This window comes from Cupressus sempervirens, chromosome 11 (assembly GCF_028749045.1).
Source record: "Cupressus sempervirens isolate cs-2001-9-10 chromosome 11, ASM2874904v1, whole genome shotgun sequence".
Classification (NCBI taxonomy): domain Eukaryota; kingdom Viridiplantae; phylum Streptophyta; class Pinopsida; order Cupressales; family Cupressaceae; genus Cupressus; species Cupressus sempervirens.
The window spans coordinates 426,306,238-426,325,146 of NC_143128.1; the positions used below are offsets into that span (position 1 = coordinate 426,306,238).

At 36.8% G+C, this 18,909-nt stretch overlaps 1 protein-coding gene across 5 annotated transcripts in view; it reads right to left on the reverse strand.

The window, feature by feature from the left end:
• LOC149530248 (FAD-dependent oxidoreductase family protein) overlaps positions 1-18,909 on the reverse strand; it is a 216,796-nt gene that overhangs the window by 110,200 nt on the left and 87,687 nt on the right. For 4 of the 5 annotated variants that reach the window (XM_089808651.1, XM_089808653.1, XM_089808654.1 and 1 more), the window contains exon 3: positions 2,540-2,976. In XM_089808651.1, coding sequence (XP_089664777.1) covers positions 2,540-2,976 — 437 coding nt within the window. The remainder of the gene's footprint in view (positions 1-2,539; positions 2,977-18,909) is intronic. The other variant, XM_089808655.1, reaches the window with a different exon arrangement.

Sequence of the window (18,909 nt, forward strand, 5' to 3'; positions counted from 1 at the left end):
TACTAATTTGGGTTGATCCATTTTTCATTTGCAAACATAATCTACCCAACATTATAAACAAAGAAATCCACGTGGAAGATAGGGTGAACAAAAGACAAGCCAAACGCCATGTCTAGCAAGGGAAATTAATAAATCAATTCATAAGGTTATCGATCAAGCCATGTTAAAGGGAAAAACCCGAAAAAATAGGAGAGGAGATAATGCCATCTTAGTATTTATTATGAACAATATATAAATTAATAAATAATTACCATCTATAAAAGTATAAATGCTAAAGTAGTTCTTCCTTATTTATTAAACCTCATAATGATATTATAATATGACTAATAGTCAAACACATAGAGATAGCTAGGTAAAATTCTCATGGCATATCATTGAAATAATAAATATAATAAAAATAAATATATAAAGCTTGTATAAACAATTTAAATTATAATTCTTTAAGCATAAATTATATCTTTTACTCTGTATTGAGTTATTTTTAGATAGGGAGTTTGTGGAAGATAAAGGCAGAGTAATTTCAGGCACATGATTGATTATCCCAATATTAGGGTTAGGTCTTGAGGGATGTTGCATGTAGTCTTTTTCACACGACCTTCGCACGGTAATCTACCATTTGAGAAAGACCTTAGTAATCAGAGGACGTCATGGAATTTTCCCATAAGACAATTAAATCAATTGATTATAATTTAAATTGAGAATATGTTTAATGATGCCATAATTCAACATACCAAATTGACGATTATTATATAATAGTTCAAATATAAAAAGGGGATCATTACAACTCTGTGCCCAAACCGACCATCATTTACCGAGAGAGGTCAGTATCAGTCAGCTTTGTGATTTAGGGGAGGCTAAGATAGAGATGTCGTTCATTTTTCACTGCCACATATACTACAAGTTCAAAGGGAAATTCTATTGCTTATTCTAAGAGACTTAGTCTCTTTTGGCCTTCTTCTCATATACGGATCAAAGGTACCTTGCACTCTATCTTCAATGGACACAGAGACTCTGGGACCACACCCTTCAGTGGATCCTCCACCACAGATTGCACTCTGACCAACTCATCACTCCCTTTACAGTGGTTCCCCCTATGCGGGGCACCAAGTGGGTGATGGATACCCCCCTACAAGCACTACCAAGGATATGAGACCTTGTAGATCCTTTAGTCAACATTGGATGCTGTCTTATTCTAGAACTACTAAAGGCTCTCGAGCGCATCCTAAGACCTCTGGTCCTACTGCCTATCGGCTGATTTAGGACTTCTTCCAAATTGTTTGGAGTAGCTAATTTGTTTGTGCATTTCTTGTATTTATGTCTTTTTCCGGAAATAGTTTGGTGTTGTTTGTTGGATAGTTGCTCTTTTGTTGGCAGTCCCTTAGGCCTTTTTCTAGCCTCTTGTTGGACATTAATAAAATTATCTTATTTTTTGTTTTCATAGGTAAATTAAGTTTTGTTTTGGTTCAAAAAGGTGGGGAACCACCCATCACTTTTTTAATTGAAATTTTCAAAATTAGTGTCAAAATGTCTTTGGCAATAAGGGACGACTAGTTGCTGTGGAGATAATTGAGGGATGCCTAGACATTCCCTAGCCATCTTGGGGATAGCCAGCCATCCCCTAAGCATACAAAAAACTAAAAAGTTTCCTAAACTTTTCCTGAACAAGGCACAACAAGGGGGGCAGCAGGGGACATTTCTTAGGCATCTGCACATCCCCTGTAGGAAATGAGAATTCCAAACGGGACGTGTCTCAAGGGAGCGCACTGATTTGCAAAAGCATTAAGGTGATTAAGGTGCAGACTGCAGACAAAATAAGAATGCAATTGTAAATCAGCCTTTGCAGAGCATTCATTTAAGACTAAGAAATATTTTGAATTGAGAAATTCAATGTTTTAGTTGTAGAAAGAAGCTAGTTTAAAAGAAAGATTATGGAACTGGGAGAATATGGAAATACGCAAGCAGTCACAAAAAATTAATAGAGCAATTCACTCTCTTGAGGTCCAATTATCTATTTAATAAGAAAGGATGAACCTATAACTGAGAATTAAGCTCCATACTATATATAAACAGAATTTAATTTTATATAATGTTTAATAATTGTTGGGTTCTTAGATTTACTTAATGTTTGAAACACTACTTTTTGAGCTTTCCCTAGGAGGGCTTCCCCTGTCATTGTACTATATATCAAGTTATCATATGTAATCCTAGCACATCTTTCGCATTTTGATGATGGATAATAATGTGAACCAAAATGTTGATATTAAAATCTCTTACAAAGTTTTCTCCAAATGCTCCATTTTTTATTTTCTTGGACTATGAAAACCTTGTCCATAGTAGTTCAAAGTTACACAACTTGGCAACAATAAGATTACTTAAAAGAAAATGATAGAATCTGAAAAGTTTTTATATTCCTTAATTTAGTTCTTTCACATATTCTCCTCCAAGGTTCATAATTTAGCTATATTTTCCCCTACACACGAAAGACATGATATATACAAAAACAAAATAAAGTTTCTTTAAAAATGGATAGAGATTATACATGTTTAAGAAACAAGTTGTATCATCAATCTCAGGCATCCATTCAACATCCGGTCCAAACCTTACTTGGCCACTCATATCAAGGGTAGCATGCACCCCTAGTCCACCATCCTCTGGAACTGGATAGATTAAATGGTTAAAAGGAACCTTTCGAGTTTCAGAAAGAGTAAAGTAGCAGCCACGGGCATAATAAGTTTTAGGAATGGATTGGCATGGAAGACCATGGAATCTTCTAGCAAGGGATGTCGCACTCAAGCCAGCAGAATTTATCACAACATTAGCAGTCAATATTAGCTGTGCTGGAGCATTAGGTTCATAAACAAATGTATGCATGTCTTTTGTTTCAGAAATATGAAGGTGAATACCATTTTGATTGATGTGGCCTCTAACAACTGAAGTGTTGAAAGAAAAAGTTGTGCCGTGCTCTTCAGCTTCTCCCTGCATGCATAGTTAAAACATCACAGGAGTGAAATAACGAAAATATTATAATATCAACAGATGAGAAGAAGGTTTATAGAATTAGATGTTACATTATGCTAGATAGAATAAGTAAGCAGATAGAGCATCTCTATTTGAGTTTATATTGTGAAAGTTCAAAAGGCCTTCATATATTTGAGGTCCCGGAATATATACATGGATAAACAACTATTATATTATCCACAAGAAAGGCTTACCATTGAAACCATACAAAATTAACAAACCTATTTTCTAGCTTCTTGTACTCAGAAAATTGTTAATCTCAAAAAACTATACAAGAATATATAATGATCTTGAATAAAAGGAGCTATCCACACCCGCGTCAGTGGTAACAATATAGCTAGCTACATTCCAACAATTAAGTATGATATGCATTCATTAGAAGAATTCATCATTGATGTCAAGTCTAAATAGATGCATTGATCTCAAATACAGGTATAAAAGTGTGAAATAATGATATGATTCAGCAGTTCAATGAAATTTGCAGATATTATGTTCATGTGAAACCCTAGTTTGGTAAATGCAGAATGCACATATCTGTTTGTATCAAATGGTGGCATGACAATCTTCAGACAGAAAAGTGATAACAGGGTGTCGGCTCTGCAGATATCGATGCTATATTTGATGGATGGCCATTCTTTTATCCTTGATCCTTGTGTGAATCAGATCAATCAAGAACACAGAATATTAAGATTGTTTTTCCATCATGCATACATTGGTTGCATAATGTTGACCATATCAAAGTTGCATTACTCTATTCTGCATTTTTTAGTTGTTCTAATCAAATATGGAAACAGGATTGTTCTGTTAGATTAGCATGAATTGTATTCAGCAAGTTTAGAAGACACAATTACATCTCTTTAGAGTTTACAATCTGCATGTATCAAGCCATTCATAGATCAGTTAAAGCTTTGGTTAGTTTGGTTACAACTGTTATTTGCCACCTGTACATACCATCATCAGTAATTAGAAAAACAAATTGTATATCATGAATATTCATATGGCAACTATATCTGTAGTTCAATGCATATATAATCAAGTGTTCAGGGGATTTGGTTATAACCATGTAAGCGGTTATCAATGATTTAAACTTCCTTCAAACTGTTCACCTAAAAGAGGTATTTATTTAAGAAGTGTAAAGACCTGGAGAACAAGTGTGAGTGGAATCAATTTGTGAAGGGTCAAAGAATATTTCAATGACATTGTATGAACCTGTATGAAAATAATATGTGGAGCGTAGCTGCATTCTAATCGTTTAATTGCAGGCATCAGATGCGATAAAGTGTAAACTATCTAAATTGAAGGATGTGTAAATTGGTGGCTGTTTGTATTAGTAACATCAAAGTCCAAGTGTGTGGGAGAATCCATGATGTGAAGATTGGAGATAGGTAGCAGAGATATATCGTTCAATGAGTCGACAGAGAGAAACCATAAATCAATGCATTTTTGCAAAAGAGAATTATAATATCATCATGGTTGGTGCCTCTAGGATGCTGAGTTGGTGCTTCTATAGAACATGCTCTTGCATCAGACACCCAAGGTGACAAAAGATGTTCCATAAGGACTTATGAATATCTAAAAGGATTCAGCATATAAATCCCATGCTCATTCTTAACCAATAAATCCTCTTCATCAATCAACACAAAAGTTTGTCCGAACTTACCACTGCAACCAATTATTCCGTCGGATGTCTCAGATTTGCTGCTACTGCTACTTCCAGGATCAAATGAATCATAACTACTGCATGCCTTCATCTGATTAGAAGTCTTCTTCCCTTTACCTCTGTTCTTAATCACAGGATCAGGTAACTCTCTCAAATCAGGCTGTCCTTTATCATATATAACATTAACCATAGGTTCTACCAGTTTTCAAACTGAAAGCTTTAAAACACTCAGGTTCTTGCTCTCCTTCCTCATCCTTCAAAGGAATCAAAACAAACTTTCTGCCATCCTTCTCAATTGTAATAGTATTTTTTCTGAAATCATGTATAGCTCCTCTATCAAATTGCCAAGGTCTTCCAAGTAAAACATGACAAGCACTCATGTTAACGATATCACATAATACTTTATACTTAAAAGGTCCAATGCTGAAATTAACCAAGCATTGTTCTCTAACCTACACCCAATGATCATCTTGAAACCAACTGATACCATAAGGAGTAGGATGTTTTACTCTCTCCAAACAAAATTTCCTAACCATTTCCTCTGATACAAGATTATCAATATTACCTTCATCCAATAGCCTAGCAACATTTACCTCCAAACTTACAAATAGTTCTGAATAAGTTTCCTCTTTGCACTAGTTCCTCATCATGCTTAGCCAACATGATCCTTCTCATCAAAAGAGATTCTCCAACTTCAGGTGAAGCTAAATCAACATCAAAAGTTTCCTCTTTCTGATGTTCCTATGCTACCAAGTTTTGTTTGTCAATCTTTCTACCAGGACATTCAAAAGCTTGATGCCCTTCTTTACCACATTTAAAACAAGTGTCTTTAAGAACAAATTTCTAATCAGAAACTACTTGCTCACCCTTATCCAATTTTATCAATTGTTTACCTTGTTTTCTTCCTAGATTATCTTCTGCATTCAATGCATATTGATAAGCAACTTCAACTAAACTAAGTTCTCAATTCATCCTAAATATTAAATTTCAAACCATTAATATACCTTGCAACCTTTTCCTTAGAAGATTCACAATGTCCAAATCTGATTGCATCTTGTAAAATTCTTCAGTTTATTCCTTCACAGACATATCATTTTGTCTCAAGTTCTGCAATTTCTTAAACAATTCGAGTTCATAATCTTCAGGCATGAATTTAGCCTTCAATCTAGAAACCATAGGCTTCCATCTACATATCTTAGATTCATCATTATCTTCTCTATCTTTCTGTAATTCTTTCCACCACAAGGAAGCATGACCTTTCAATTTAGTTTTTGCTAACCTAACATTTGTGGATCTACAATATTCTCAAGCTCAAAATAATCCTCAAGTTCATTTATCCAATTTGTCAATTCCATAGGATCTAAAGAACTAGAATAATTTGATACCTCCATTCTATGACTCTTACCAACTTGTGCCATAACTCTCAACAGTCTTTCTTCTTCTTCAGGGATTTCTACTTTAGGTACTTCAAGATCTTCAACAGCTTCTACATATTCATCCTCTCTTTCATGATTCCTTCTCAAGCTAGTTAAGACATTACAGATCTCATTCCTCGTCTTTTCTTTAAATTCTTCAAAAATATGTTCTAATCTCCTATGATTCATCCTTTTAGACAACATACTAAATCAAATCAAGGTGTAACAACTACCTCAATCTTCGGCAATCTATTAGCCAAGCCAACAATCAATAAGTTTGCAACTGGTTACCAACAACTTGAACAAGTTCTCTGCAATTGTGTGCCAGAACCATGATCTACTAACTCACAATCAAGAAGTCTAGGTCTTAACAAGTCACCAACAAGATCAACCATGCTCAAAAAAGTCAATCGGATCAACCTACTCTGATACCATATGATGCAGTAAAAGGTTGGTGTATCCCCAAAGGAGACAAAACCCCCATCAAATACAACACAACAGAAGTATAAAAAGATACAACTGAAAACAAACTCCTTTATTAAAAGAAGATCTTGAATTACATCAAATGAGGAACATACATGCCAAGTCATAAGGCATTCCAAATTATGGCGAATACATTCAAGACAATAGACCAAACTCCAGTACTTCGAGCCTTACCTACCAATTCCTTCTCTCTATCATTCATGTCACCTTACAAGACTCTATTTCATTACATATATAGCCATCAAGACACACTAACCCACTTTGAGTTCACAATCTCCAATAATAAGAAACATGTTATACAATATAGGGCTGACCCTCAATGAATTAATGACCAAATACAAAATCATTATAATATCTTCGACAGCCTTAGATATAGGTCCACACGTCATCTGACCATCTAAATCTAAGAGTGCATAAGCTAACTCTGAAATATAGAGCCTCGCTAAAACAAATGTCATGCATCGTATGAAGAACAACATAGGAAAACAACACTTGAGAAGATGAAGCATAACTCTAACCAAGTGTAACCTTAAATTCTGCAAACATAGGATAATTATCCAAGATAGGTCCACAATAAGAAGCTAAGCCCAAGGAATCTGGAAAGGACAAACAAGTGTTAGTTGAATCAAATTGTCAGACTTATAACTAAAAAATAGAGAACAAAGCAAGTATCTTTTTGGGTGATGCAAGATTATCAATAGCCCAAGGATGCTCCTACATCCTCAGAATAGCACGAACCTTATCGGAGTCCATGCGAACTTCCTCTGTATAGATGATGTGTCATATATATAACAACTAAGTCATGCCTAATGGGAACTTGGATTCCTTAGCATACAAGGAAGCCCTATCAAGAATGTCCAACACTATTGTAATGATTTGTTTGTCCCATGTACCTGATGGCCAGCTACTTGTTGGTCCCGTGTGCCTAATGGCCAGCTAGCCATTGGTCCCGTGCGCTTGATGGCCAGTTACCCGCTAGTATTGTGTGCCTGATGGCCAGGTACCCATTGGTCCCATGTGCTTGATAGGCAGTTACCTGATGATTAGAGTGAACACTGATGTACAGACTGTTTGGGGTGGGCCGTACGGTAGCTTGGAATGGAATACAGACAGTGGTGTTGATTGGTCGTACAATAGCCGGGAGAGCCGTACGGTATGGAGATGTTGCACTACGGACAGAGATGGCCGTACAGTATGATAATATTGTAGCACGGGCAGAGACAATGGTAATGCTGCAGCATGAACAAATGTACTATGTGTTGTGCCAAACCAAGGGTAGCAAATGGTGTATGTAATGTTCCAGTCCCCGTACTCGAATAGATGTCTCCTCTGTATACCAAATTCTTTGATGTCAGGTGGCCTTGTTGGGGTTGTACGGTGACAAAACCAGGGTCGTACAGTGAGGAGTGCAAATGATCGTACGGAAGAGACAATTCCAAGGCCGTACGGTGGGGAGGGAGTGTACCAAAATTTTAATGTAATTACTTTATTTTATTTAATTAATTAATTGGTCCTAGAATTTAAATAATATAATAAAAGGACCTTTAATTAGTTACTTTAATTAATTAATATGGGGCCCCAAGTTAATATTTGTATTTGTGGTTCCGATTGATTTAATATATCTCGGACCTATTTTTATTTTAGTTTTCGTTGGTAAGAGTTGTCATCGGCTATCTTTGTACACCCTCAGAAAGGTTTTCGACAGGTATTTAAGCACGGTTTGTAGGTAGTCATGGGTATGCATTTTGGTTTATTTATTTGTGCTGCGAATTCTTGTTGGAGTTCAAGTTATGTTCACCATTTCATAAGTGAAAGATCTTCCCTATTTAACTTGTGCAGTTTTGGTGGGATTCAACCCTCACCCTTTTCCGTCACTTGTAATACTTTGCTCGGATTTGGCAAATTGGAGCACCATCTTCTAGAAAATATTAATTGATTATCTTTGTGTTTACTTCTCCATTTCTACTTGTTCATGGTTGTATTGTTTTCACCTTTCCCACTACATTATTTTGTCCATTCATCTACACCATCGAACGACCTCAGGGTTGGCACCAAACATCATCTTCCAACATCGTACAGCTCACCTACCATGCGGCCTTTTGGGCATTCTAGACACCGTATGGATACCATAACATATACCGTACGACCTACAAACTTCCACCGTACGGACTAGCAAGAGATACCATATGACCTAATACCATCACCGCACGGACTGGCAAAAGGCGACGTATAGTCTACACCCTCAATACAAACTCCTACTTGTGGCCACCATACAACACTCCTTCCTCCCCACCATACGACCCTAGAATTGTGTCTCCTTCATACGGCCATTTGCACTCCTCACTATACGGCCCTAGTTTTGCCACCGTATAGCCCCAACAAGGCCACTTGACATCGAAGAATTTGGTATACAAAGAAGACATCTATTCGAGTATAGGGACTGGAACATTACATATAGCATCACATACCCTTGGTTTGGTGCAACAGTGCATCTGTCCGTACTATAGCATTACAATTTCGTACAACCATCTCTACCCGTGCTATAACATTACCATACCGTACGGCCATCTTTGTCTATACTGCAACATCTCCATGCCATATGGCTCTCCAGGCTATCGTACTACCAATCAACACCACCGTCTGTACTGCATTCCAAACTACTATACGCCCCACTCCACATAGTTTGTACATCATTGTTAACTCCATTGAGCTATACTATACGGCCATCAGGTAGTTTCCTATCAAGTACATGGGACCAATGGGTACCTGGCCATCAGGCACACGAGACTAGCGGGTAGTTGGCCATCAAGCAATGGGACCAACGCATAGCTGGCCATCAAGCACACGAGACCAACAGGTAACTACTATCAGGCACACGGGATGAACAGATCATTACAGCAATGTTGGGCATTCTTGATAAGGCTTCCTTGTATGCCAAGGAATCCAAGTTCCCATTAGGCATGACTTAGTTTTGGTAATCTTGCATCACCCAAAAAGATATTTTCTTTGTTTTCTATTTTTCAGTTATAAGTCTGATAGTTTGATTCAACAAACACTTGTTTGTCCTTTCCAGATTCCTTAGGCTTGGCTTCTTATTGTGGACCTATCTTGGATAATTATCCTATGTTCGTAGAATTTATTGTTACACTTGGTTGGAGTTATGCTTCATTTTCTCAGGTGTAGATTTCCCATGTTGTTCTTCATACAATGCATGACATTTGTTTCAGCGAGGCTCTATATTTCAGAGTTATCTTATGCACTCTTAGATTTAGATGGTTGGATGAGATGTAGACCTATATCTAAGGCTATCGAAGATATTATAATGTATTATGTATTTGGTCATTAATTCATTGAGGGTCAGTCTTATATTGAGGGTCATTACACATAAGGCTAGCTTTCAGAAAGATTCTCCACAAATGATCCAGTTAATATGTATTCAGAATCCCAAAATGAGTTACAGAAAATATATTAGATAATACCTAGGACAAAAAAATGTCACAAAATATCTCCTCTGCATAATCAGAACTGTCAAAACAATAAGTCCCAAAGACTAAGTACAAACCCCCTTGGGGTCGAATCCATGAAAAGAGCCTATAAAATAGGAGTCATAATCACCAAAAATGATTACTAACTACTACATAACTACTAGTAAGTCATAAAGGAACCAATGAATCAAGCTAAACTATCCATATAATGCTCAAACTAGCCATAAAGACCCCTAAACTGCCTAGTCAAAGTCCAAATTCAACTCCAACCAATTCCTAGGATTACTCTTTGTGACTCCAACATGATTTGCAACTTGTTCAAAAAAATTGAATATCCCTTCACTCTTTGACATGTGTGACTTTAGACTCAATGACCATGATATATGAATAAGTCTACCCACCTTTATTGTTCCATCAAGAATTGAAAATATTAAATGATTTATAATTATATCATTTATTTACTTCTTTTACAAAGACAAGACTTAATGTTCAACAAAATTATTAAACAAGCTTTGCTCATACGCCACGACAAATAAGTATATTCAATACTAATTTTTGCAAATAAAATATCATCTAAGGTCATCGGACTTCAAAGACTTATAACAACATATTGAGGACAAACATAATTACTTACGTCACAACCCTAAAGCTTATTCATTTTTCATTATGTGTTTTTCTAGAGAGCTCGACTAGGGTTTGAGTATACATTTTCTTCAAATTTCGCACTTAGACGGCCAAATCAAAACTTGGAGTCTTACTTGGAGCAGTGATTGCTTGTTCTTCTCTCATTTTTTTGATCTAAGCCGCTAAGGATGAGGACTCTGTAAATTTTTTGGGCACGTTCTTTTGTGTTGTGTTTTCTGCAAAATGTGGCTACTAAAATTTGTTGTAACATTGCTTGATCACCATGAAAGATGACACCATTGCTTGGACTGGGTAAGCAATTGTTCTCTTTTAAACACTGTCATGAGTATTTGAAGGTTTATTTCTCTTTCATTTGATGACCCATTGTAATATTCCCCATCTTTTACATCCTCAATGGAGTTTAGCTTTTCGTTCTCTGAAGACTAAGTGGAGAAATAAAGAGAAATAAATTAAATTAATGTCAATAAATAAATAAATCTAAAGGTGACTTTATATTTAATTAATTTAATTTTCTAGAAGCACAACTAATTATTGTATTGGAAAGAGGGAAGCTTCTAGAAAGTGCATTTTCTAGAAGCACATGTAATAATTGTATTGGAAAGAGGGAAGCTTCTAGAGAGTACAATTAAATAAAAATTTATTTCCTTCTTGAAGGGTGAAGGAAATGAATAAATAGAGGGGAGAGATTCATTGTTAGACATCTGATTACTGTCAATTACATTGATATAAACTTGGGAGAAGAAACTCAGGGTTTCTGATTTCAGTTAGTCATTGGAGAGCGTCAATTCTTCAGTGTTGCAACCATTTGGGGTGGTGAAATATCCACAAAATTTGGCATTCAGGAGAGCTTCATTTTGGAGTTCTATTTGTGCTTAAATTGGAGAATACATTTATTGCTCACTGTTACAGTGCCGAGAACAGTGACGTGAGCACTGCCATGAACAGTGGCATGAATAGTACCATGAACAGTACCCACACTATAGTACTTGGCTTGATTATGATTGCAATTTCATCTCCTTCATTGGGTGATTTGTATATCAGGTTCTACAATCAATTTGCATCCTTTAAATTGGACATTTGGCATTGTAAAGGTGGCTATCATAAGTAGCTGCAGATGCACATTTTATATCAGATTTATAACGTCATTTCTACTTAGTTTTTTGGGGTTGCAAAGCCAAGAGCCTTGGAATATTATGTTACGCATTGAATTCATACCAAGTGTTTGATAAAATATCAAGTATGCGTGCCAAGTGTTTGACAAAATACCAATTGGCTATAACTGCACATTTGTCATTTAGAATTCATCTAAATGCATTTGAAAAGCCAAAAGAGAATTGCATATGCATTTAGTTCTTTTCTTCGATATAGTAGTAATCAATTACAGGCTTTTAGATTCCCTTTGATATTATTTCAAGCAAGCATAATCAGTCTGAAACTCAGAAACAGCAAGCATAGAGATCGTATTGAAAGTGTATGACAATTTTCCTTGACTTACAAATCAACAAGTTGAGGTTCGAATTGAGAAGGGATATTATAGTGGTATCAAAGCTTGCTTGCAAAGTGTTTGACAAAATGTCAAACAATCGAATTTGGGAAGGATTTGGTGTTTCACGAAGTTATAACTGGTTGGGGTTGATACAGTGGTATCAGAGCAATTTCCTGCCATCTTGTGGGGTAGGAAAAATTTATTATTGTGGGAGTGTTGTTGCATTTGGAGTGACTAGCACTCTAGTACTTACTAGCCATGGACAGACATAGGAGGACTGGCAATTCTAGAAGTCAGTGGATTAATGACGAATTTAGCGCAAAGATGGATGCTTTGCAGGAAAGTATGGAGAGACTTAAGCTTCATCAATAGAGATTGACGGAGAGCTTGTCGGATTCAAAGACAATTAAAAGGGTAGCGAGGTATATGGTTTCCGCCTTTAAGAAGGCCGACATCGAGGTTGAAGGGATGGAAGCTTGAGTTTTCACCAACAAGAGTTTCCATTGCAGATGTACCTATATTTAGTATGGCACCTGCTAGTCCTATCTACAGAGTTGACGATGGACTTAGCGGCACCGAGCTTCAGCAGGTTAAGGCTCCTAGAGTTGTTGTTATAGTTAGTGCAGAGACGGTTGATGCTGCTGTTATCACTAATACTTTCGGCTCTCCCGAGGACATGATTATTATCGGAAATTTGTATGTGAGATCTCCTGGTGTAGCTACATTGCAGGAGGCAGTTGCTTCCTTAGGTCAAAAAGAGGCACATATAGAGTCACTCAACTGTAATGTTGTTGATGTGAGTGTTTTAGCAGAGTCAATAGATGTGGGTTTATGCTCTATTATTACTGATTCACAATCAAGTGCTGAGTCATGTGTGCAGAGTCAAGAGTCCAAAGCTTAGGCTTTGTCAAGAGATGTCGATGCAAATAGTATGGACACATCTGATGATCCATTTGAAGATGCTATGAGATGTACTAGGTATGACACCCCTTGTCAGATATTGGGTGACGACTCCAAGGAGGTTTTGGATGAGTCTTAGGATTGATGCTTACAGGATCCTACTATTGAGGTGCAAGTCGAGACATGCAAAGAGATTGATTCAGCAAGGGCTTCCATTTCTTCGGATGAGGAGTTGGTTGAGGTACAGGGCAGTTCTATGTCGGATGCAGAATTGTGCGAGGAAGATAGCACCCGTATGAGCAATCTTGTGGTGGAGAATTCTGATTCAATTTCCTATCTCAGTGCAGTTAGTGAGACAAAGAGCTTGCATAGGAGTCAGGAATTACAGAGGCATCATGTGACTTGTCAGTTAAAGGTGAGTGATAGTAACATTTCTTTAGTTCTTGAGCATTATGATGCTATCCGTCAGATGTTAGCTACATCTAGTTGCGGTGCTCCTATGTTTGATGAGCATGGTGATAGTACTCTTTCTCTAGTAGAGGTTCATGCGCTTCAAGAAGCTGTTAGGATCTTGAAGCATAGTTACTCTCAGTTAGTTGCTGACAAGGATTACCTTATGGAGTGGGGTAGCACCTATTATGAGATATTGTTAGGGAAAGAGGAGGAGGTCGCTGAGCTCACCCAAGAGCTTGAGGTGACTGTGGACTCTCTTCAGTATACCCAGTTGGCTCTTCGGGAGTCACAGTCACAATTGGATAAGGTTACCATGGAGTTAGAATAGGTACAGTTGACACTAGCCCCAGACCTTGTTCAGTTACATATTGTAGTTATTGGTGAATTTGCTTCTACAGTTAAGGATGAAAATGTGATGATGTAGCGAACACATTTGTCCAGGATATGAGTGTAGTATGTACAGAGGAGGTGAGAGCATCAGTGGAGATGGGCTCTCATGGTGATTTACTTCCTTCTATTGGAAGTGAATCTATTTCTTCTTTTAATAGGACTAGTAGCATTGGATAGTTGCCATTGTCACATTTTCAGAAGGATCAGCTGTGGATTGCGAGGGAGCAGATTGATGCTTCTACATATAATTTCTACTTTACTAAGTCATTCATGGAGTATTTGCTTGAGAGCTTGGATTTACGAGAGGTTTCATACAGTATATCTGAGGGTACTCTCATTCGAGGCTCTTGTGCTATACGATGATTAGTGAGGAAGATTGTAGAGACCTTGGATACAATGCTTCCCAATAGGGATTTGGTGGTTGGGTTTGCTGAGAGGGTTGCCCAAGATCCTACCCGACCAATAGTTCGAAGTTAGAGAGTGGAGCCATCTTCTGATTCTCAGTATGATGATGATGAGATTGGGAGTTTTTATCAGCATTACACTGTGAGGAGTGCTCATCACTTTTCTTTGACCCACAAGTAGAGGACTTGGTTTTCGGCATCATGGATGGTGACAGAAGGTTTGGTATTCATTATACCCGCAAAGGGCGTACTTCTCTACCAAGGGATGGAGATTCTAAAATACAAGGTATTGTGAAACAATTGGATGTGCTAGAGAATGAGATGAATCAAAATCACAAACAAATGACCCAACTGATTTCGAATCTGATATTTGAGCAGAGCATGATATCGTTTTTGTGAAGAGCGAAATGTGATGATAATTCATGTCAGGTTAAGTCAGATGATGTAGTTGTTGGCATGAGTTTCCTGGATCATGTATTTGATGGATATGCAACAATAATGGGAGTAGCAGCATGCAAGGATATTGTCATATCAACAGCCACTTCGGTGTCGGTTCAGCCATCCATCGAGGAGTTTAGCAGTATGCATGCGGTTGTAGATGTGTTCTCTAATGATGGTACACTTGTTATTGTTGATGAGGTGAGTGATATAGTGACAAAGTCATGTTATACTATCGATCAACAAAGTGTTGACGTTCACTTCATGGACAATCCTATGTTCGACATGGATGCAACATTCTCTTATGACAATCCGTTGTTTGAGGTTGATGTTGATCACTCACCTGAGTGGAGTTGAGCTCAGTTTTCACCATCTATAAAGATTTAGTTTTGTGTTGTGGAAATTGGCAATGTTCTTGTGTCTATGGATTTTGATGTGGCTACACCTATTGTTGATACAGTTGGCATGCGTGCATATGGTTCTCATGTAGCTAAGTCTCTTCAAGGGATTGTTGATCATGATTCCAGTCCAGTATGTATTATACGGGTGGGGACCAAGATGAAGATATTTCTTGTGGGGTTTTCTTATGGTGACATTCTAACTCCTACATCATTAGCACAGGTTTTGAGTGCTATATTGCAAGTTATGTTGTTGGTCTTGATGACGTTAGTGGTATGCTATTGGTTCAATGTTGACAAAGGTATCACATACCACTTCATTTGGGATCCAGGGGGAGGTTGGAGTTCATTGTTTTGTTGGATTCCCTGAGGACAAGCAATTTTAGGGATGGCAGACTGTAATGTCCCCCCATCTTTTAGATCCTCAATGGAGTTCTTAACTTTTCGTTCTCCGATCCGAAGGCTAAGTGGCTAAATAAGGACAAAAAAGTTATATTTATCTCAATAAATAAATAAATCTAAAGGTGAATTTATATTTAATTAATTTAATTTTCTAGAAGCACAACTAATTATTGTATTGGAAAGAGGGAAGCTTCTAGAGAGTGCAATTTCTAGAAGCACAAGTAATTATTGTATTGGAAAAGGGGAAGCTTCTTGAGAGTTTAATTAAATAATATTTTATTTCCTTCTAGAAGGGTGAAGGAAAAGAATAAATTGAGGCGAGAGCTTCATTATTAGGCATCCGATTATTGTCAATTGCATTTGATATAAACTTAAGAGAAGAAACTAAGGGTTTCTAATTTCAGTTAGCCATTGGAAAGCGTCAATTCTTCAATGTTGCAACCATTTGAGGTGGTGAAATATCCACTAAAGTTGGCATTCGGGAGAGCTTTATTCTGGAGTTCTATTTGTGCTTAAATTGGAGAATACATTTATTGCTTGCTACTACAATGTCATGAACAGTGGCATGAACACTGCCGTGAACAGTGATGTGAATAGTACCGTGAGCAGTACCCGCGCTACAGTACTTGGCCTGATTATGATTGCAATTTCATCTCCTTCATTGGGCAATTTGTATATCAGGTTCTACAATCAATTTGCATCATTTAAATTGGACATTTGGCATTGTAAAAGTGGCTGTCATAAGTAGCTGCAGATGCACATTTTATATCAGATTTATAATTTCATTTCTACTCAGTTTTTTGGGGTTGCAAAGCCAGGAGCCTTGGAATATTATGTTAAGCATTGAATTCATATACCATGTGTTTGATAAAATATCAAGTATGCATGCCAAGTGTTTGACAAAATCCCAATTGGCTGTAACTGCACATTTGTCATTTAGAATTCATCTATATGCATTTGAAAATCCAAAAGAGAATTGCATATGCATTTAGTTGTTTTCTTAGATATAGTAGTAATCAATTATAGGCTTTTAGATTCCCTTTGATATCATTTCAAGCAAGCATAATCAGTTTGAAACTCAGAAACAACAAGCATAGAGATTGCATTGGAAGTGTTTGACAATTTTCCTTGACCAACAAATCAACAAGTTGAGGTTCAAATTAACAAGAGATATTACACCGGTGGCTTCATTTGCTAGAGATTTCTTTCCTGGCCATGATCTCCGATAATGATTATTTGTGTTTTTATTGGCTAGATCTGGAGTTTATTGTATAGTCACTATTAATTGGACAGCATCTATTATGATTTTTGGTGTTAATGAGCCAAAAAATTGTTGTCGTGACTGAACGTCTTGAACTGCTACCTAGGCATGTTTGATGTTGTGGCTTCATTCCTCTTGGAGGTGTTCTTTTTCTATTATTTTGATCGCCATTTGTGAACATGCAGCTACTATAGATAGTCATTTTGCTGAGATTTATAGCCATTATCAGACCTGGTGATGGGTATTCTGAAATTTTGAGATATTCAAGTAAATACTACTTTCCGGGTATTTATGTATTTTCATTATGGCAATGAGGGTTCTCTCACTTTTTTCTTTTTTGATGGTCTTAGACCCAACTTGGGTTTGTAGCAACAAAAGTTTCTTCTTGAGAGTTTGTTATGTTCTCTTCTCCAAAAGCTAAAAACTATTTCTGTACTTTGGCTAAGACATTAAATCCTCTTCTCCAAATATTATTTTTAGAAACTTCATTGCGTTTTCTATAGTTATATATCTTTTTGAGATATGCAAAATGTGGAAATCATTGATTCCATCATTCATGCTGTATTTTATTGAATGAATGGCTTCAAACAATTAACAATAAGCCCCTATATGCATTTAAATTCAAGATGAATGAATCAAAACTATTGCAGGGAGATTCTTATACACAGTTTTGCCTTTTTCTTTAGCACGATTACACCCCAATTGTTGCATACACAGTTTTGCATTTTTCTATACTTATCTCTTTGAATTATAGCACTTCAATGTAATGACCAAATTATTACACCCCAATTGTTGCATCAGCACTGTCTACCCACAATCTAGATTCTTGTAGCATCACAAGTTTATCTTTCATCACCCTATCATTTCCTACCATGCTTCTTTCTCATGTATCTCTTTCTTGTGTTGTATTTAGTATTTACCTTGTTGCCAACAATTCCCAATTTTACAAACACTTATGTTGTCTTATTACTGTTTTCTGCAATTTGTAACACCTGAACCATCTCCTTTCGCTCTTCAGCATTCAAAGATCCTTCAGCACTCAACGGCTCACAAAGACCCTTATTTCTAACCCACTTAGTCACTTCGATTTCTACATCATACTCCATTACCTTTGTTATCCACCCAGCCCGCTTTTCATTCAAGTCTTTACTTAAAAGAAACTCTTTAACACTTGGATGAGCTAATCACAAATAAACCTTGTTTTAGATTACAGTAAAAGCAAGTTTTGAAGGGACCCCGAAACCCTTTAACAAAAAGCAGAAAGATAAAGCATTACAGCCCAATAGGAAAAAGAAACCTGCAACAAACTGTAGAACAGTATCAAAATCAGGTTTTACAGGGACCTGAAACCACTAGAAAAGTCCAAAAACAAACTAACCCAGGTTTTACAGGGACCTGGAACCACTAACAGTCTAAACGAGAAAAACCAAAAACCAAGACCAGAGACCACAAATAAACCTTGTTATGTGACAGCAAGTGTCTGAATTTCTTAAGGCTTTTAATAATAGCAAGCACATGTATTTCGACAAAACTATACCTCTTCATAGTCTTCAAGGCCTTTGCTGAAAAAAGTGATTGGTTGTTCCAATCTCTCCAAATTCTATTGTACCAACATAGCAAAAATGACTTCAAATCCTCCATATGCGTAAAGAATAAAATCCTTACTGAAATCAGGATTTACCAATACAAGGACTACTGCTAAAGCTTCCTTAATATCCTAGAAATTGTTCTTTGCCTCTGTAGTCCAAGTAAAAACAACGTTTTTCTTGAGTATAGTTGTTAATGACTTAAGCAACACTGCAATGTGACAATCATCACATTCTAAGGTGAACAGTTTTTCAAAACTAGGCAATTGCAGAATAGGTTGAGTAGCTACTTGTTTTTTAAACATGTCAAATGACTACTCAACTTCTAAAGTCCACTTAAACTTAGACTTGACTCCACCCTTTATAGTATCAAGCAAAGGTGCATAAATACCACTGAAATTCCTAATGAATTTCCTATAGAATTGGGATAGTCCATGAAAAATTCTTACCTCAGTAGATGTGGTAGGTGTTGGCCAATTTAGTAT